General features: G+C 49.2%; 1 protein-coding gene across 2 annotated transcripts in view; it reads right to left on the bottom strand.

Annotated features, from left to right (window-relative positions):
- PDE4B (phosphodiesterase 4B) overlaps positions 1 to 21,106 on the bottom strand; it is a gene marked incomplete at both ends in the record, with an annotated part of 191,791 nt that overhangs the window by 12,740 nt on the left and 157,945 nt on the right. For both annotated transcript variants that reach the window (XM_082003044.1, XM_082003045.1), the window contains one exon: positions 12,629 to 12,741. In XM_082003044.1, the coding sequence (XP_081859170.1) occupies positions 12,629 to 12,741 (113 nt within the window). The remainder of the gene's footprint in view (positions 1 to 12,628; positions 12,742 to 21,106) is intronic.

Here is a 21,106-nt window from a genome sequence, read left to right as displayed (position 1 = left end):
GCTTAAATACTGCCTCGTGGGATCGGGGCGGGACGTGAAGGTGTGACGGATGCCATCTCGTGGGATTTAGGCAGGAGCAGGATGTGAAGGATGCCATCTCGTGGGATCGGGGCCGGGGTGGGATGTGAAGGATGCTGGCTGCCCAGGAGGGCATCTCACAGCGCTGGGGCATGGGCTTCGGCTCACAGCGTCTCCACTATAACTTCATGCCAACCAAGAGCGACAAAAGCCTTTTTGGAACTCCTAAGAGAAACCTTAGTGATGGAGAACGAGTGGCAGCAAGAATGAAAACCAAGTAAGAGAAAGCCCGTGGGAGGAGAGGAGAGCTCCGACCCGACCATTCCTCAGTGACGTGTTTTCGCCGGTCACAAGCACCAGCCACCAACACGTGAGCACTCCCACAGACTTACGGAGAAGCATGTGCCGAAACGTTTCTCTGGATCGAGGCCTTTATCTTTACGAGGAAAACACCAAAATCAGATGGTCACACACACAACTTTTAAGCACCGCTGAATCAGTCGGGTTTTCTCTTCAATTGCCCCTGTCAGACAAATAATCCCAAGTGGTGGACAAACATCTGAAAAAAATGCCTGTACCTCGCAACTGGCTTCATGAAGCGCAGAGGGTAGCTGCTGCCTTTTCAGAGGCACAAAGCAATTAAATGGCCTCCACAAGGTCACCCAAGCCATCTGCAGCGGTGATGAGGGCAGATAAAAGACCTCGGGATTCTCATATCTGATCTTTAACCAGAAATCTGTCCCCTTCATCTCCTCCAGCAGCCTTAATCTTGCTCGCTTTTCCAGACTTTTAATCAGCAACCTTTTATAGACGCAGACAGCAGTATTACAGCACTGCTAAAAGGACTATCGGGGCCAAACCCAGCCGAGACACCCACAGCGCAGTGAGAATACCCACATGCTTTGCAAAGCTTATTGCAATTTACCATCCGAGTGATGCCGGCACCCAAGCGGGATTTACTTAATAACACGCTACCCTTTTAAAAACACCGCAGTTCAGCACGGACCGAGGCATGCTGGTGCCGCGCTCGGTAATCACGTCGTCTTCTCTGCTCGTGGCGGGTATTTGGGATTTTTCCCGAGCTTCCGTTGATGTCGGGATGCTCTGGAGCGACACTGCTTCCTCTGAACCGCTTTGCCACTTGCCTGCGGGGAGGAAGCGCGTCGCTGCCTCTGCACAGATCAATGACCGATGTCATGCGCAAACCTCCGTAACGATCCCTTCGCTAAATCGGTCTGACAGCGAAGGGTAAAACAAACAGATTGCACGCTAGCAATGAGAAAATACCAACTGCTCTGCCATTAAGCAAACAGAAGCGTCGCTGTTTTAAAGAGCTCGTGCAGGCCCTCGGCTCGGCAATTACCGCAATGCCCATCAGCAGCACGCGGACGTGCGTTGTTATTTTCATAATTAATAATCATCTTGGTGCCTTTTACAACAGAAATAAGCACTGATAACGTCGCGGACAGCTGGGAACTGAGGCACGTGTAAGAACACACGTGCGCACACACGAGGACGCGCACGGGAGGGGACGCCCGCCCTGACTCGAGGGGGTTTTCCCTTAAAAAGAAGCAAAATCAGGGAATGGGCTTGGGGCTCCCTTCTCTCTACCCCAAACTCTGATCACAGGACCTTGCAGTTAACACATTCAACTGATGAAAAGAGTGCAGGTAACGTAAATAAGACGAAGCCCCGACTGAAATTTTTAGTAACCAAATGCACATGGCGGTACAGCTGACCTCCCCAGCAAGTCACAGAGGTCTAAAACCATCTGGAGGGCTGTGTGGGAAAAAGCCGCCGCATCGCGCGGAGCTTTCCTGTTTTGCATGCTCTGAAGTAACTGCAGAAGTCATCTGAACCAAATTAAGTCTCCCAGAAATTGAATCATTCTTTGATTACCAGCAGTGACCCTTTCTCGTGCATCCTCTGGTAGAGGGAATCACAGTTTCTTTCCAGCTTTCCAGTCGTGCGTGCGTGCGGTGATTTCCGTGATTACCGTTGGGAAAGTTTGCTCACAGTTCCCCTCCTGGCTGCTCACACTGCACCCTCGCCGCTCGCCGGCGGTCGCACTATTTGCTTTTACTTCTTCAGCTGCAGCGTGGGGCTGAGCGCTGGCCCCAGCGCCAGGCTCCGCAAGGGCACGACCGTGGCACTTCGGGACACGGTTTAGTGGCCATGGTGGTGTTGGGTTAACGGTTGGACTTGATGATCTTAAAGGTCTTTTCCAACCTTCGTGACCCTGCGACTCTGCGGGTGGGCGGGCGGTGGCATTGGCGGCGAGGGCACGGCAGCCCCTTCGACCACTCGGCAGCTGGTCCTTCACCCCGTCCGAACCAAGCGAAGCTTGCTTGCCTCTGTTTTTGTGCAGAGGAATAAAACTTGGCCTAATTTCCGATAGGGTTTGCCAGACTTAGGAGCCCAAGCACGCTGGGAGCGTGCTGGCTCTGAGGCCACCGCCTGCAATACGGGGTGGAGACCAGGGCAGCATCCAGCCACACGTGGGAGATCTCCTCGGTGCTTCCGTGTGGAAAATCCCACCTTTCTGGCTCTTTATGGAAGAAACAACCCTCTCCCACTCCTAGGAAGGTTAGGGAGAGCCACGCAGCAGCACACAGAGTTCTTGGCCTTTCCAGCCCCACACTGGCTCCGGTGATAGTCCTGTTCCTACTCCCCTTTGGAGTAGGGCATCAGAGGTGTTCCTGCTGCTTTACAGGGAGAAGAAAGACAGGAGGATGTATCTGCTGCTGATGTAAATCCTTTGAAGTCGATTTATACCAGCTGGGGTTCCCTGAGGCCAAGAGTCCTTATGCAAAGAGGCTGCTTAGAAAAGTTTTAGTCATTTGCAGGAGCTGAGGGCAATTTCAAGATAAAAGAGCTGCTAAGATGCTGCAGGCTCCAGCCCCGAGTACCTAGGGAGAGCGTGGTCCCACCCCGCACTTTGATGGAGGAATCTCAGTGCAGATCTCCAGTGTGTAAAAATGTTTATAAACGCTGTTCCCGGCGACCCACCCTTCTGACGCAAACATTGCATCCCTCGCTCTTCCACCGCTCCTAGAAATCCTCAGAACAAAAGGATTTGTGGTAGGAGGGTTACTTTTGCCTTTGATTTCCACGCAAAGGCAGCTGGGCTGAATCTTTCTGAACTTAATTGCCCAGGTAAATCACTTCGGTTTCAGAGACACAATTAAACTTTGGTGTAACTCCATTCACCCCAACAGCTCTTCTCCTGGGAATCACTGGACGCCCGGCACCGGCAGCTGGGAAGAGCCGACACTCACCTGCCCGTGTGATGGAGCGGGAACGAGAATCCAGCCGGAAATTAATTACACACAGGAGGGAAATTACTCATACGTGTATACGGCAACCAGGTCAAACAGCAAATGTGTAACGCTTCTGCCCGGACCTCCGGTCGCTCGAAGGGAATGGATGTGACATTCACGCGCTACTGCAGATTTTTAAAAAAAGCGAGATTAATCTCATTGCCTGCGTTGGAGAAGCTAGAAGAAACATTTGTAAATACGTAGCTCTCCCTTCCTGACACAGAGACACCTCACCCTCAGGCAGACGGAACTCCAGGGGTTAGGATTTTGCCCGAGACAGGGACAGCGGTCGGTACCAAACCTCGACACCCCTGCTCACGGGCAGGGAAGCGGATCTCTGGCGCACGAGCGCCGTGTCACTCTCTGAAGGTTATTTTTCATTACTCCGTTTTTTTCGCCGAACTACCTTTGGAAAACCTGCCGGTTCTGGAGTGCTGGAGCATTTCTTTCCAAGTCAAAAGAGTCAAAATTCATTCATTTGTAGGAGCAGCGACCCGATCGTTTATCTGTGCTTTCCTGATGTTGCATCGCTTACAGAAAGGACTGTGTCAGACAAATTTGCAGCTGTCCTTGTTACTTCATCATTGCTATCGATTTTCCTTTTTAAGCACTCACATGAAGGATGATGGGAAGGTGCATTTCAATGTTTAAAGAAAAAAATGAGCCCATTTGACACTGATCAGTACTAAAGGAGAAAGTCTGCAGGCATATTTCAGTGCCTGAAGAAAAGTGGAATAGTTGCAGTCAACTACCAGTCATTAAAAAAATCAAATGCTTTTGCAACTCTTTCTAGTTCTTGTTTCCTAAAACAATATAGTTTTTAATGTGCTAGAAACTATTTTTAATGAGATACAAAGTACTATTTGGTTTTCGGGGGTTTTTTTTTGTTTTCCCTTCAGCTTATTTTTTAAACCAAAAAGTAAACACGCAGTTATGAACTCTCCATTTTCACATCAAAGGAGAGTTGATTTATATGTAAGTTCAAAGGAAGACTTTAAAGGAGTAACATCATGACCAACTTGTTGGCCTTATGTTATTAGAATAATTTAGAAATCCACAATGTAAATGTTGATAAATAAATAGCACGTTGCCATAAATCAGCATGTGGCTGCTCATGAAAGCAATAACATATATCTGATGTAGACAGAACAATATTCAGATTTTACCCGGAAAGTTTAGCATTTCTGAAAGCAGCAGAACCTCCCTTGGGTGGGACGTATTTACGCAACACGGAGCTTAAAAAGCGATGAAGTGGAACCTGAAGCAGGAGCGTTATCACCAGTATGTTTCCAGCTCATTTCCAGACAAATGAGACTTGAAATATGTAAATTGCATTAAAATGCCGGAAAGGAAAAACTCCTTATAGGATCCTGCCCAAGGAAAGCGCTGTGAATTAGCACTGCTTGGAAACGGTACTGAGTTTCCTTATTTAAAAGCAGGCTCGGGGCATGTTACTCACTTGCTGGGAACTGGTAAGGCAGAAGAAAAACCCCCTCCAACCGATGCTGGGGAATTGGTAGGGTCATGGAGAAACCACCCCGTTTACTTTCCTGAAAATGAATGCGTCATGCGTTTACAAGGTGTGCCCGCCTGAGTTTTTGTTGGCACAGGGAGAAAATGCCGACCGTACCCTGCAGGGCCAAATCTGCTTGCGAGCTCCTCGCTCGGGGCGGTCCTGCCGCAGCTACCGCCGATGAATCCGAGTCTCGGTGTGTCCAGTACCACTGTGTTTGGTACCCAACAGCCCTGGGTTTCGATTTACGTTTGTTTGGATTGACATGCAATGCCAGGACTGAGAGAGTTTAAGATTTCACGCTTCGTGGTGTGACAAAGCACGTACGGTGTGTCTCCTCGGGCGGAAAAGCCACAGCGGTGGGGTATGGCCCAGTTCTGCAGCTTGAGCCGAAGCTTCGGGTTCCTTTGGAAGAGGCTCAGGTCGGTTCCTGCTCCATCCAAAATGCTCTTCCTATACTTAAGCACAGGTCTCTCCTAGGCAATTAATACCTGCGACTATATCTGGAGCCTACAAGGAGGAAGGATGACACAAATGACGTATTTCAGGCAAGGGGTAACTCCCAAGACTTGTACCACCTTTTCCAGAGCAGCTGAGCACGGCGTGGTGAGCCTTCATACCAGGCTGTCATCCCAGCGCCGCTTTTATTCTTCACTCGAACAAGAGGCGAGTCAGTAAAACCAGAAACAAGCCAAAAGACTTGTTCTGCAAAATCATTTTTTGAGTTTTACCAGGTGGAAAAAAGTTTGTCGTGTTAACTGCGAAAGGAAAATCAGGAAGAAGAGAAGATGGGCACCAGCCCGAGTTGAAGGCTAGGAAGCAAGAGCAAAATTAACACCTACAGCAGCTTGTTTGTTGACATAAAGTTGATTAAAGAAAGACCTGACGCAGCTGACAACACCTGTGACCTCGAGAGCAGATAGCGCTCCAGAAGCTGCAGATCTCAGACCAGAATCTTTGTCAGTCACACCCATGCAAACCACACTGATGAAGCCTTGAGTGCCGAAGGAAGCCAAACGACTACGTAAAGAGAGCCCACAAACCGGAGAGGCTCCCCGGCCACTCATCCCAGGCAGCGCAGGCAGGGAGCAGGCAGCGGCGTCCCTGCTCTGCGGGGCTCAGGGGTGAGCCACAGGGAGATGCTGGACATTCAGGTGAAATGTGCCTGGATTATATTCTCAATCTTCAGGAAAAAAACCAAAAACAAACCGAAAGAGAGGGAAGCGCATTTGTCATTTAACAAGAGAATAATACAATTAAACATGGGATTTTGTTAATTGGATGAAGCAGCAATTTAAATTAAATTTAAATTTGAGTCAGGCGCTGCAGTCATCATTTAGGCAAATCCAGCTGGGGTTTTACCTGAGCAGGAGAACAGGCTTTGGAAAATTCAAATAACTTTGTGCCCTGAGATGACTTTTCCAAGATGCCGATAATGAGGAAAACTCTGGCAACCTTTAATTGACAGAAGTCTGTTTGCTTCAGAAAACATAGAATAAAGAGTAAGTTCTGTGGAATAAGTCAGTGTAGCTCTACAATACAGTATCCCTCTCCCAAAAACGTGGCAGTTGGTCCTGCCAAAATGAAAAACGAAGTCTAGTGCAAGCACCAAAACCATACGGAATAGACTAATTAATGTAAATATATTTAAATGAAAAATCCTTCTCACACAGAGATAGGCAAATGATTTGCAGAATAATTTTTATGTAGCATTTGCCCAACTGTGCTAACCTGGCAGGGAGGTGAGGCACTTCTCGTTTGTTTGCTTTAAACACAGAGCAAAGGCTTTAATCAGAGCAATCTCTCCCTCTAAGAGCTCTGACGGATGAGCCTTCAAACCAATACATCTCCACAACATGTTTTGGCTTTGATAACACAACATCTTTCAATTAAGTTTCACCTAGTGCAAGTATTTTGATCACCAGCTGCCCCACCAAAAGCAGTTCCTCTGCAACTGGGTTAAAAACCAAAGAGTTTGGAGTCAGGCTGTGGAAACTGGCCCGGTCCACAAAATCAGGGTCAGGAATAGGACTGCTGCAAGGATTAAATCGTACTTTGAAATCCTTCACAGCTCACCCTCATCCTGAGCGATGCTTCCCCTCTGAGATTTCATGCGTCTCCAGTATCCTCATTTCACTTCCAGAGAGGTCACTGCTCCGAACAGTTAGTCACCCTCTGGTCCTGCCCTCGAATCATGATTCATTTTGAACCAACCTGCCTTTGAGCTATTATTTATTTAAGCCCCACCCTAATGTGTTATAACGTAAAAGTCTGAGAATGCAGAACTTTAAAACCCATCACATCCCAGCACAAGCAGAAATGTTTAAAGGATGTGCTAGAAGGTCCTGACCACCGTAGTGTCCTGGAGGACAGTAGCTCCCTAGAAAGGCTCCTGGGAAGATGGATTTGAACCAAAATTCAAACCCCAAAGTCTTCATCTCTGCTGCAGCCATCTAGACGTGCACCAGCAGCGCCTATGACACATGGCCATGGGATCTCCCTCGTATGGGCTTTTCCCACCCGCTTACTGCAACAGTCTCAGAAGATGAGAAAGCATCTGCCACTCCAAGCCACTTTGCTCTAGAAGGACATCGCCAACGGTGGGACTGGCTCCTCATACTGTACCGAGACTTTCACAGACAGTGGGGCAACATTCCGGTATTTCACCTTTCTAATATTGGAATCAGTTTAAGAAAACTGGCTGGAAACCAACAGCCCAGAGGGCTCAAGCCCACATATGGCCCCACTATTCCACCCCACTCTTATTATGATATATTATATATTATAATAATTTCATAATATACAATACATAATACAGATAATAAAATTATTGTTATATATTATGGTATATTATGAAATATATCATATTTGATATAATCAGAACGATTTATTTTAGAGACCAAAGAGCAGGGGAGGAGGAATAGGATGGATACGGAGACAGATATCCTAAAAGTCCCTTTCTGATAGCAATGAGACCTGACACAAAGGAGTGGACTCGGACCCAACTCCCCAAGTCTTGAACATCCATGAGGAGCTTTGAGGGGTTTCACAGGCTGGGGCAGAGCCCCCGTCCAGAGCTGGCTCCTCCTCACCCAACAGGCCTTACTGGAACCTCATGTTCACCACTCCCAAGTATCCCTGTTAGAAAACCCGGCTCCCGCATCACGCGCAGCTTTGCCTTAAGAAATGCAGTGCCCTGTCCTCCAGAACAAGGACATCCTCAACACAAATGAAAAGCCATCAAGATAAACCAAAGACGGGGTGAATATTCCCAACCTCAGATACAAACAGCTCCTACCGCAGTTCTCATGGAGCATAATGACCGTCAAGCCTCCTGCTCTGCAGACAGCAGCTGTATGTCCAAGAAACAGTTAACTGCCGCGGAGCACGCCAATGACGACGTCAAACCTGACACAGGCAACGTGCCTTAGGGCTCTGCAGGGACCAGCTCTGCGGGGACCGCTGCGGAGCAATGCCAGGGGCTGCTCCGACTGGGGAGAGCTCTCCCAGGCGCTCGGCCGCGGATCCCCGTTTCCACAACGCGAGTCCCCAGGCGAGGGGAATACCGGCGTGCGGCTGGGCAACCGCGTGCGGAGCTCAGTGATTCATCCAGCTTGTAAAAACAGGAGACGTGGAAGTCTCTTTGTTTCGCTGGCTGCCGCACAAGCGAACAAGCCTCTCTTTGTGCAGCGCTCGGCTATTTTAAAGGATATTAAACAAAGGAAGTTACAGCAAAAGCAAGCGAAAGACTAAACAGCTCGGCACCACTTAAGGGAAACATCACGTACGAAGAGGACAAGGTTCAGGGCTGACGGACTGGCAGGCGAGCGAGCGTGGAGGCTGTGCAGCCTGGCACATACGCTGCTGGCACTTGGCCCCGCGCCGCGCTTGACCTCCACCATGGACCTCATGAGTTTACATTACTGTCCAGATGTTTATTTAGCCACTGTCTCCTGAAAGCTAGGTGCAGCCTTGCTCCTCTTTTCTGACCGAAATGCCCTTTGAAATACACGCAAAATGAAATCAGTTCTGTTTATCTTAGTGGCTTCTGGCTCACAAAGCTACCAAGATAGGAGCGCGGAGCCCCGTCGTGCTGCTGCCCTGAGCCCCAGCCTTGGGTGGCAAGATCTGAGTTGCGTCATTCAGCACTCGGCACTAACGGAGACGTCTTTAAGAGTTGGCATAAGAGAGTTTAGGGATTGACTCTGCAGCGTTTGCAGCTGTGCGGGCAGCACTGGCAGCGAAGGGTCCCCCAGGGAACAGTTCAGGGAGAGAGGCAGGTTTTTAAAGTCGCGAGGGCACGAGTCAGGCACCGTGATGACAACACCTCTGTCTACTCAATATTAGAATATCCCCACAGACCACAAATTATGTTATCTGTCCATTTACTTACTCGATGGACTGCAAATACCTCTAAATAAGACTGGTCTAATTTAAGAAGTCGTCAAGGGGCTGCTTAAGTCCATTTAGATATATCCATTTTACGTGACCTGGGCTGTATCCTGCACGGACAGGCGTGTAGCTCCTGAGAAATAATACATTTTCTCCACCCCTCAACGATATTACAGCCCCATAAAAACTTGGAGCTGGCAAGACCAGCATTTCAGCTGGGAAAAAATACTTGCCCTTTTTATGATTCTGGGGATGCACTGGGCATGTCATACCGCAGATCCCACATGCCCTGTTAGGTGGTAGAGCTGAGGGGGTCCTGCGCTTCCGTTTGCAGGACAGGCGAGGCTGCAGACAGCTGCCTCATGCCCCACACAACATTGCAGGGTGGCCACCAAGAAAGAAAATACCTCCTTCTTTACCAGCAGGCCCATGACTCAGAAATCCTTCTGACAGACAGCAGTTGCCTGAGCTGGAAGCTGGACAGGGTGATAAATGCAGGAGAAAAAAAAAAAGAATATGTATGTTACAATAATGTAAGTATGTGCGGTCTCCTTCTACAGGCAGCACTGTCTGCCTACAGAGCTTTACAGGTAATTCTGTTCCATTGCAAAGCTGCAGTGCCACCTCTGCTCGCAGCAAAAAATTAGTGAAATGTTAGGAAAAGAAACTCCCTTCACGTCGGTTGCATTCCCTGCAACCAGGCAGTTTTCCAGGTAGGTTTTTTTCCTCCAATTTACAGAGTTAAGGGCACCAGTGCACAGTCAGTTGCTCTTTAGCAGAGGCTTGCAGCTGGAGCAGCACAAGGGACTTGGGCTGGTTTGCAGATCGGGCATTGCTCTGATAACGCGTCAGGACTCGATGTCGCCGATGACGACAAGACACCTGGGGAAGAGAGTTCCCCTCTTTGCCAGTTTTCTGCCCGATCCCCGCTCGCAGGACTGCAGGGTCCCACTGAGCAAGCGGCAGTGCTCCCTCGGCTCACGTGGGTGTCAGCGCAGTCAGGCTCGTTAGCTCACAGTAAGATTAGCTGCTCATTTCCTCACTTCTGAAATTAACTCGTATCTTAAAAAAAGTATATGCACATGTTTGAACCGATGTTTTCCAAAAACCATCAGCTTATAGCCAGGATGCCGTCCTGCATGGCGCTTCCCCCCAGCGATTCCTTTTTGGTGCAGGACTTCTGAGAATCGCCCTGCGAACACGTATGCCGAGAGCCTCCCCCTCTGCCTGCTGTTGCTGCAACTCTGGATTTTCAAAACTACGTCTGTCAGGAAGGAGACAGGAAATTCGAGTCACACTTGCAACAGCTGTGCCATGCCTACTATCAGTCTGAAATGACGTAGTTTGGCTTGGGTGGCGCGGGGCCAGGAACTCGGCGAGAGCGGAGGTCAGGAAGATAGGTCACTGTTTATACTGCTCTTGCACTTGGGAGCGTGCTGAGTCTATTTGCTTTCTTCCTATCTATACTGTTTTTCTTTCCGTTTTTCTTTAATAACGTGGAGCCCAAGCATCCTGTTTTCAAAACATCTGACTGTTTTTGCTATTTACCGGTGACAAATTGAAATGCCTCTGACCGAAGCCGGCGGTTGAGTTGGGATACTTGGCGAAGGGAAAAACCTGACTGATGAAGGACCGTTGCAGCCTCCTCACAAGGTGCAGATTTCCAACCCAACGGCTTCTCGCACTGCAAGATCACTCTGCAGATTGTACATCTGCCACCAAAACCCCAAAACCACAAACCCCCGAACTAATTTGTGTCAATATTTACCGCTGAGGAGGAGAGGAAAGCGAGGTGTGAGGCCATTTTATGCTTTTCTTTCACAGATGAAAACGATACTGGAAGTTGACCAAAAAACGCAGACATTTCAGAAACTGGGTATGAAAGAACAAAGGTTTAGGAACCTTTTGCTCGACCCAGCTGTAAGCATGCAGAGGGGTCACAACTTTTAATTACTACAATAAGCAATTTAGTTAGTCTTCCACCTTCAAAAGTCCAGATTTGGCACTTGGCAAAACCAGAAATAATCTCAAAACGAAGGGCATCGGTGTCCACCTGGGAGATGCAGCCTCCTCTGCAGCCTAAACCTTTCTCAACTGTAACCCTGGCTTCCCTCAACACACACTCAAAAAAAAAAAAAATTTCCTTTCTTGAAAGCTCATCTATAAAACTTTTATTGCTTCCTTTGCCCCTGCACGTTGTGGTAATCACTGACAGAGGAGGAAAGTGAATAACACGGGATTTCTTTGATCAACTTTTTCCATAAATTCAGTTTATGATTCAGCGTTTCTGATTTCATTAATTTCCAATTAGGAAAAAAATAATAATAGTAGTAATCATAACAACATAGAGGCCGTGCAGTACAACCCAGAACTGGGTTTAACCAGGGCAACCGGTCCAAGGCAGGGATGCAGCAGCACAGCCCGCATCCCGACCAGGAGCAAGCCGAGCCTGGCACCGTACGGCTGGCTCCATCGGACAAGGCAGGCTGTAACACCGCGTTAGGGCAGAAAAACCGCCCCAGAGAACCCGCGGGACGGGGGTGGGGGGCAGCCAGCCCCCACCTGGGGGGCTGGCGGGGCAGGGAGCGGCTCCGAGCCGGAGGCAGCCACCTCCGCAGGCTCAGCTCTGACCCGGGGGGGATGCCGAAGCGAAACTGGGCTGCGCTGCCGGCGCTCGGCGGGACGGAGCTGGGAGCAACAGCAGCTGCCGAGAGCTGCGCGGAGCCGGGCTGGCTTTCCTCCCCGAAGGCTGCGGGCACCCCGCGCTCCCTCCTCCTCCACCTCCTCTCAGCACAGCGTCCTTTCCTTAACTTTATATTAGCACTTTACTCCTTGCAGGACCAAAAAAAAAAAAAAAAAGGCGAGCAAAACTGCCCTTTCGCTCACGGCGCGTTAAAAACTCAAATAAAGTTAAAAAAAAAACAGGTCCCGCGAGGCGGACGGGCAGCAGAGCCGCCTCCGGGACGGCTCCCGGGAGCGGAGCTCGCTCCCGACGCGCGGCCCGTGCCTCCGCACCCTCACCGGGCGCCGGCAAGCGGTGCCGCGCCAGCCCACCGCATTAAAAACATTAAAAACAACATTAAACGCTTACCCGAAAGACAAAACAGCAATAAAACAACGTACCACAGCGTTTAGAGTTTGCCATTATTACGGACAGACAATGAAGATAATTGACTTCTGAAGTGATAATTGGGTAGACGCGGGCATTCTCGCAGCGTTTCTGGCAATATCGGCTCCGAGGGGACGGCGCCAGCTGAAACCTCGTGTGCTCCCCGGCGGCGGGGACCGCGCTCCCCCCGCCGCCCCGGGGCCTGCGCCGCTCCCGCCCGGCGCAGGGGCGCACCTGCAGGGGCCCCGGGCTGCCGCGCCCCGCACCCGCGCTCACCTTGTTGGAGGCCATCTCGCTGACGGAGCGGTAGGTCTGGATGGTCTCCAGCTGATCCAGGCACCAGTCGAGCTCCTCCAGCGTCTCCATGGCCAGCTTCTGGTAGGGCTCCTCTGCGAAGAGGCAGACGGACATGTAGTCGGGCCTCTCCATGGCGGAGCCGCCGCCGGCGCCGCCGGAGGTGCCGCACCGCTCCCTCATCATGCGGCCGCCGCTGCGCTCCCCTCGCCGCCGGCGACCAAATCCCCGCCCGCCGCTGGCAGGCGGCACGGCCCCGGCCGCCCGCCCTGGCCCGCCCCGGCCCCCCGCAGCCCGCCCTGCTTCCCCCCCCGCCGCCGGAGAGGAACCGGGCGCCCGCCGGGCAGGGCAGGGCCGGGCCGGGCTGCGGCTCCGGGAGCGCCGGCCCCCCCCGCCCGTCCGCCCGCCCTCTCTCTGTGGGGCCCGCGCCGCCCCCGCCACTCGGCGCTGCTCGGGCTGCAGGTCCGGCGCCAGCCCCGCTCCCCGCCCGACCGGGCCCCCGCGCCCTGCAGCAGCCTGCTCCCCAGCCCAATGGCCCTGCTCCCCCAGGGCCATGGCCCTGCTCCCCAGCCCCAGGGCCCTGCTCCCAAGGCCCTGTTTCCGAACAGCCCTGCTCTCAACCCCAGGGCCCTGGCTCTGCTCCCCCACGGCCCTGCTCCCAAACAGCCCTGCTCCCAAACAGCCCTGCTCCCAACCCCAGGGCCCTGCTCCTGAACAGCCTTGCTCCCCAGACCTGATCCCAACCCCACAGCCCTGCTCCCCAACCCTGCCCGGTCCTGCTCCCCAACAGCCCTGCTCCCCAGCCACACCTGGTCCTGCTCCCCAACGCCACCAGCTCTGCCCTCCCATCCCTGCCAGCCCTCCTCCCTAATCCTGCCTGGTCCTGCTCCCTGCCAATCCCTGTTCCCCAGCCCCACTCCCCAACCCCACCAACCCTTGCTCCTTGCCAGCCCCTGCTCCCCAACCCCACCATCCCTGCTCCCTGTCGCTCCTGGCTCCCAGCTCTGCCGCCCTTGTTCCCTACCAGCCTTGACCACCAACTACAGCAGCCCAGCACCCCGCCGCTCCCACTCCCCTGTGCCGTCCACCGGTGCTCCCCAGCCAGCCCGACTCCCCAGGCCTGCCAGCCCCTGCTCCCACCAAGCTCTGCTCCTTGACCCTGCCAGCAGGACAACGTGCTCCTGAGCAGCTCTCGGCGTAAAAGTTAAGGTTTACATAAGCGGATACAGTGAATCATAAAATCTCCCCATGAATGTAACTGCTTCTCATAATACCGGTGACATATGCTTACCCCATAAATCCATCAAAGTTAATGGATTCAGCATTTCTCATGGCACTGGCTGAGCAGGTAACAGTGACATCAGAGGCCAGGATTGCTATGATACATGCTCAGCATAGTATCTGCCATATAGCACACATGCTGTGTACATATGTGTATATGCCCCATATGTGTATATGCTACTGCCCTCTCTGTCAAACGCTCGCTGGGGCTGCGTGGGGCGTGCCACCCGCTGCGGCCCCCCGCGTCCTCCCGCCGGTGCCTGCCTTCATAAGGATAGATCCTCGTCATCATTCACCGTGTGCATAAAGCGGTGAACATCGGTGATGGGTACTGTATAGAGACCATACGTTCGATGTTTGAAGTTAGACGGCAGAACAGAAATGCTGCCAAAGAGTAATTCAGCAATGAACTCGCAGGGAGCGCTTGGCACAGACGCTTTTTAAAGATTCAGTAAATCTGAATCTTTGTGGCATTGAAAGTTACTGGTTTTTTCTGTGCTCACAGAGCTCCAAACATGGAAAGTCATCTCGTTCTTGCATACTTCTGTGATACATATACCAAAAATCAGGTGGAAATAGCCAAAACACACAGAATGTGGGCGTATTTTCCTTTCCAACATGCATATTCTCTATCAACTCCTTTATCACATAAATTAGTTGACCCGGAAGGGCTTAAATTCCTTGTAAAAGAAAATGTTTGCATTGCTAAACTCACACAGACTAAATCATGGTTTTAGGAAGAGGAGAAAAATCATCTCAGACAAACTGAAGAGGAGCTGACCGTACATTTAAATAACAAATCCTACTCTGTTGTTGCAACGTGCTCCCCCTGCTCTAAGACTTCAAGCCTTCTCAGCAAGCACGGGGCGAGCGCCCTGTGCCCTCCTGCAGCAGGAGAAGGAATAGGCTCACTGTGGCACTAGACCCTTATTTAAGCCATTTTGGGATTTTCAGCTTCACCCAGGGTCAGGGTTGCAGGACCTGCCGCCCCTATCACTTCACTTCAAGTCTTCCGAAAGAACCCTCAGGGCAATGCAAGACCAAGAACAGAAATAAATCTACGCTTCATATGGAAGGACTTATTTTCCCCGGGGCTGAAGAAGGGTCCAGGTTATTCCCTTACTTTGTAATCTGAGTTTTGTGTAATAAAAAGGGGAAAAACCCCCAAGACCACCAAGGAAGGCTATTAGACATTACGGAGAACAATCAGAATTATGAAAAAAGGAAACTTCAGGGCTTAGGTATAGAGTGAATGGGTTTGGTACTAGGCTACTGAAAGCTCTAAATTATTTAAATTTTTCGTTTTAATTTTTAGAAGATGAGATAAAAATACAATGAATGTTTCAGACGTTCTAAACGGTTTTTTTTTTTTTTTTCCGAATTTTTAGCACAGTAGATCTGGGCAGTGGTGCAAAATGACCCTTCCCACTGGTGTCTTGCAGCGGGTGAGCTGCCTTTCTGCTTGGTTTCAGCGAGGCCGTCTGAAGGAAGCCTGTGAACAGTGGGATCCCTTCAGGCTGAAGCGTGGTTTACTCATGTGAAAATATGAGTATTCTCACTCACTCAGGCCTTTTCAACAAAAACATTTAGAGGACAATAGATTAACCATTTAAATGCAGATGTTTTGAAAACGGCCATTTAAAATATCTCTGGTCATTTCAATGGTAAAGATACAGTAAAGTGATAGTAAACAGTTCTCGTGAAGTTGAAGGGGGGGGGGAAGGTGAGATCTGCTACTGTTCAAAAGCTGTTTAGTGCCCAGTCTAGAAGAAGCACATTTCCATATAAAAGCACTGTTAACCTTTCTTTCAGAACTCGCTTTTTCTGACACAGTTTCCACTGGCCTGCCCACAGCTCCATCTGGGTCTTTGGACCCAGGGAAAGATACATCACCTGCATCCTTGAGCAGCTCTTCTTAACTTCTTAAGTGTCTTTTGGTTTTGACTAATCTAAGTATTTTTTTCATTCATTTTTTTAAGGAAACGAGTCTTGTGAAATGAGGCTCTGATGGCGTGCCTCCCTCCAGGTGTCTGCATGTCTTTCAGCTTCCCCACCCACCCTGCCCTCCTTCCTCAGTCATTTCTGAACCTGCTGGTGAGTTCTAGCTCAATTTGCTCGGCCGGTAAGTACATCAGAGATACCACATTCCTACGAGTTTCAAGAAATTAGACGGTTGAGTAGAAGAAAAAGACACTATCCTCCTCAACAGAAGGAAGACAAGCCGAGCTCAACCCTTCTTAGAAACTCAGTACCTGCCTCCTAAGCCACGCTCTAAGTGCCCCAGTCTGAGACCAATCAACCTGGAAACCACAGTTCATCTCAAACCAGCCCTCCTTGGGTACGTGCAACTCTACGAACTCCCTGTTCGTTAACTTGTTGTAACTATTTACAAATAAATTGTGAAAGCGCTGGCTATGATTCCACAGATAAGGCTAAATTTGCACCAGGTGTTTCTGAAAAACAGCATGTAAAATTAAAATGCATACTCCAAGTCCCTCATGAAATGTCGTAAGACACACAGCTATCCAAAAGTAACATTTAAAGTCGCTCTTCTACGAATGTAGTAACTTTCTGTGGGAATGATCTTAAAAGGGAATAACATGGATTTTCTAACTTTCTTAATAGTTAATATTCATGGTTATATACACCACATTAATCACATTTTAATATTTTAAAATTAACAGTACATTTCGATACTGACACTTTATAGCAGGACCCAACACAGACCCTAGGAGAAGCAGCAGCTCCTCCCTTCCTGACGCACTGCGCTGTGTCCCAGCCTGCCGAGGGGTCCCGCAGCACCAGCCCCTGCTGACGGCTCAGCCAGTGCTGCCCTCGATACCGCACGATACACCGGAGTACGATACGCCCTCGATAGCCCGTGATGCTTCCGTGCCTCTGCTGCCTGCTTTTCCTTCTGCAGAGGTGGCCGTGTGGGGCACAGGAGGGGGCTGGAAGCGGTGGGAGGGTTAAAAGGCAAGTGGGTGAACGGAGGAACCCTACAAAAGCAGGGCAAGAAGAACAAGAAGTGTCAGAGGAGAAAGAGGCAGTGCCTCGGGATTCTCTCCCTGAGCCATATATAGTGTCACTACAGGGATTCAAATAAACAGTAAACAGAAGTTTAGATGCTACGTGACATGTTCTTCCCCTGAGCCAAATGTGAGCGTCCCGCTGACATCAGGAGCGCAACACTCTTTGCCAGAAACACTCTTAAACCTTCTCTACTCACAGACTTCGATAACCTTCCTGGTACAGCTGATGCACATGGTCACTTACAGAAACTCCTGCAATTTCTGGATATGGTCTCCTGGAATACTATACGATGCGTCTTCAACTGTATCATGTTTCAGTTTCTATTTGGGTGTTGCACAACCAAGCCCTTACCCGTAAAACTATAACTGGCGCTTCCGTCATTTTTTCTAGTGCCTTACATGAAGTCATTTCCAAGACAGAATAAAGAACTAATTAACAAAAAGAGTTCATTTCAGTTTTCAAATATTACATGGTGTTTGTGCACGACTTTCGATCCTGATGGCAATTTAGCAGGAACTGAGGTGACATTTTGTCCCAGGACCTGATTTGCTGCCAGTCCATCAGAGGACAGACTGGCCGAGCCTTCAGAAGCAGCGCGCCGGATAATATTTTTCCGTTGGCACTCAGAACACTCCAGTGTACTTAAACGCAATTCATTTATGAGCCAGTATTTTGTAACGACTGCATTTTTGCTATATTTTGCCATCTGTTTCTTTTTCCTCTCCGTGAGATGACGGAACATACAGCATCTCTCGCTAGAGAAGTGACTTAGTCCATTCTTAGAAGCTTTTTCCCGTTTACTGACTTAGCCGTGCTGTTGTTCTTCGGCGGTGGGAGCTGCTAATGAATACGGACTTGAGGCTTCTTTTCATCTTGAATACTTGAAAAGCGAAAGGTTTTGGAGATCACCCTCTTTTCTGGGAGCGGTTCAGCGAAAGGGCACGTATGCACTTCATCAGAAGGCCTACGAAGTGTCGCAGACGAGAAGGGGGCTTAATACGACGAGCTCTGGCCCGACGCTGCCTCCCTGACCCCCCTGCAGCAGAGCTGCAGCCCCTCGCCGAGTACGGCTCTGCGTGCCAGCCCCCGCGCTCGCCCTCGCCGCTGGCCGGGACGTCTCTGAGCACGAGGCCGCACGAGCCGCGCAGCCCGCTTCCTCTCTTAACCCGCAAGCTCGCTGTCCCCCACCCCGCTACCCGAGCGCACCGAGCCCGCGGGGCAGCAAGGCGGGATGGAGGGGCAGGGAGCAGAGACCCCAAGTCCCCAAGCTGCAGGAGCGGACGGTGGCTTTGCCCTTGACTTGCGCAGGAGATAAACCAAGTTAGGAAACATTTTGAAACTAGATCCAAATGCCAAAATTCAAAGCGAGTTTTCCTCTCTCGTCACCGTAGACCCTTTTAAAGAAATAATACACTAAGACATAGCATGTCTTGCTTCTGGCAGAAAGCGTAAAGGCTAAAGAGCTTTAAGAGTGGCCAAAATACCAGATCCCAAACAGGTGAGTTAAAGTTGGAGAGGAGCTGCAGTTCTCCTCTTTGCTCAGGAGAATATTGCAGGTGCCAAATAACTAACTTTTCCATGATGGAGCAGGCTGATATTGCTAACAGGTTTCTATCTTGTGCACAGATTGACCAGTTTGGCAGGCGAGAAACGTCGAACGTAAATATTTGCAGACATCTTTACAAACTCAGCTCTCCTTAGCTCTTAAAGATCACATGAAGGACTGACTGCACTACTGATAAAAGACTTCATTCCTAATTCCGCAGAGAAGGAGTTACTTCTAAGGGATTGTAACTTCGCGTGTAAACTTAGGCATGTAGTTTAAGACTCAAAATGCCCCGAATAGTCTCTATCAAAAAGGGCTGCTTTCTCTGCCAAAAAATTCGCAGAGAAACTTTTGCAACCAAAGTTTTACAAACTGTTTTACACACTTTTACAACTTTACAAAAAGCCAGGCACTGCAGCTTCACGTGGTCTTCCCAACTTTAACACGGTCTATCCTATTCCACATGCAAAGCCACTTGTTTACAGTGCCAGTAAGACATCTTCTGGGTTGTTTACTTTTAATTGCATCCTGGCTGCAATAAATTGGAGCTATTTATAATTATAAACTTCTTTAACGTTTGAGGCCGGCCTTCCCACAAGCACTCTGCGCTCCGCTCCAGCCTGCCTTCGCAGCGGCAATTCATCTGAGGCTCGAGGGACAGCCACTGAGGTCACCAAAGTGCCCGTTTTCCAGGGATTCCAGTTGATTTAATAAAAAATATTAGCACTCTATCTTAACCTTAACAACCATTCAGACTCGGGATCAAATCTGTTCATTTAAAAGTAAAATTAATAAAAGCAGTTGCTCACTTTTGCCTTGGAAAGCCCTTAATACTGGATCTGTTCCCAAATCCAGCATGTATAACGTGGCAATAGGCAGGCACTGAAATGCTCCCCGGATGTTTAACAAACTGATAAAATTCAACAGAACTTGAAGCAGGCAAACACTCGTAAGAAACAAGAGATTGGAAGACAAGTGTTACGGAAGAAAATGCTTCCTAAATCCCGCTAGCGACAGGGAAACGAGCGATGGAGAATCAGAAGATTTGGTGGACTGAGCTCCGGGACGGCTCTTAGGTGAGCTGGGGCTGTTGAAGTCCTCGTGTCCTTGCATGGGAACAAGTAAATGTTTATCCTGGTGCACGAAACCGCTTGCAGGCACTGAAAATGCTGCTTTCGGAAATGTTTGAAAGCACACTCCCAGCACACTCTCCTACCTTGTAGAAATGCTTGAAAATAACATTAAGGGCGCAATTTTAAAATGTACGTACTTCTCAGCGTGAATCCATAGGACACAACCCCTGTTCCGGAGGTTTTAGGCACATTTGAATATTTTGCTTATTTACAGATATTTAAAATAATTTACAAGGTTAAAAAAAAAAAAGCATATTCAGATACGGACACCTCTTTAAAATTGTTACAAAATACACTATGAGTTTTTATCGCTTAGAATTTATCAGTGGACTTGAAGACAACCCATTTTTAATTATATAACATACTATATTTATTATAGATTATCATAATTGTTGTCATTATAGATGACAAAAAAAGATTGAGAAGGGAGATCCTCTAGTTAATCATGTGAATGACAGATTATTATTTTGTGAGCGGTACAGATATCATTAATGTTTACTGTAGGCTTCATTTACATTTCTCAGTCCTTGCCTACTAACGACTAAGAGCTTATATCTATGCAAGCCTTTTCTGTGGGATCCTCACATACGATCTGATCCTCAAAAGACTGATTCACCAGCAGAACTCATCTGTGCTTCAGCTGAGACTTGTTTGGTTTTAAGTCCTGATGCAGGTTAGAGGGGAGAAGGAGAAGGAAAAGGAGGAGAAGGAGGAGAAGGAGGAGAAGGAGGAGAAGGGAAAAAAAAGGAAGTGTGGCCTGTGTGATTTAGCAAGCTACTCATGTGGTCAGGGCTCAGATAAAAGCCACATAGATCCAGTCACCAAAGGTGCTCCCTCCAGTTCCCTTCAACAAAAGAATATGGCCATTTTAACTTCAGAAAGCGAGATTCCTTATATGCCCTGCAATAATTACTAGCCGGTGTCTAGCATCACTCGAAAACCCAGGAGCATGGAGCACCTTCAGTCAAACAGGTTTATCAACAAACGACATGCCAAAACTTGAGAGAAGAGGGACTTGTGCAGGCTGTCAGCCACTCACCCTTCTCCTTCCCGAATGTATCTGTGGTTGCTTACAGATTGTGCGGACGTGTTTACATATTTATCCTTGCCAATGCCGAGTGAATAACTGACACCAAATAATTTATTTCTTTAATGTATCCTGTTAGTGCATTCATGACTACCCATGAGCGGAGAGCTATTTCCTTGAATTAAGCCATTGTTCTAACAGATCCAGCAAATATATCTGAGAAAATTGGTCTGTAGATGGGTTTGAAAATCCACAGGAAACAAAATCAAAGGCACAGAGCACAACTGCAGTGATTCATTTAAAATCTGCAGTGAAAATGTCCAAGTCTGATAGCACCAACTTACAAACTGCGAGCACTGAAAAAAAAAAAGACCCCTGTATCCCATAATTTCAGGTTTCTTTTATGGATGCCCTGTGTCTTTTTCAATATTCAGGGGGTC

This window comes from Phaethon aethereus (genome assembly GCF_964289735.1).
Source record: "Phaethon aethereus genome assembly, chromosome: 8".
NCBI lineage: Eukaryota > Metazoa > Chordata > Aves > Phaethontiformes > Phaethontidae > Phaethon > Phaethon aethereus.
The sequence above is the reverse complement of the archived record's forward strand: the minus strand, read 5'-3'. Positions and strand labels throughout refer to the sequence as shown.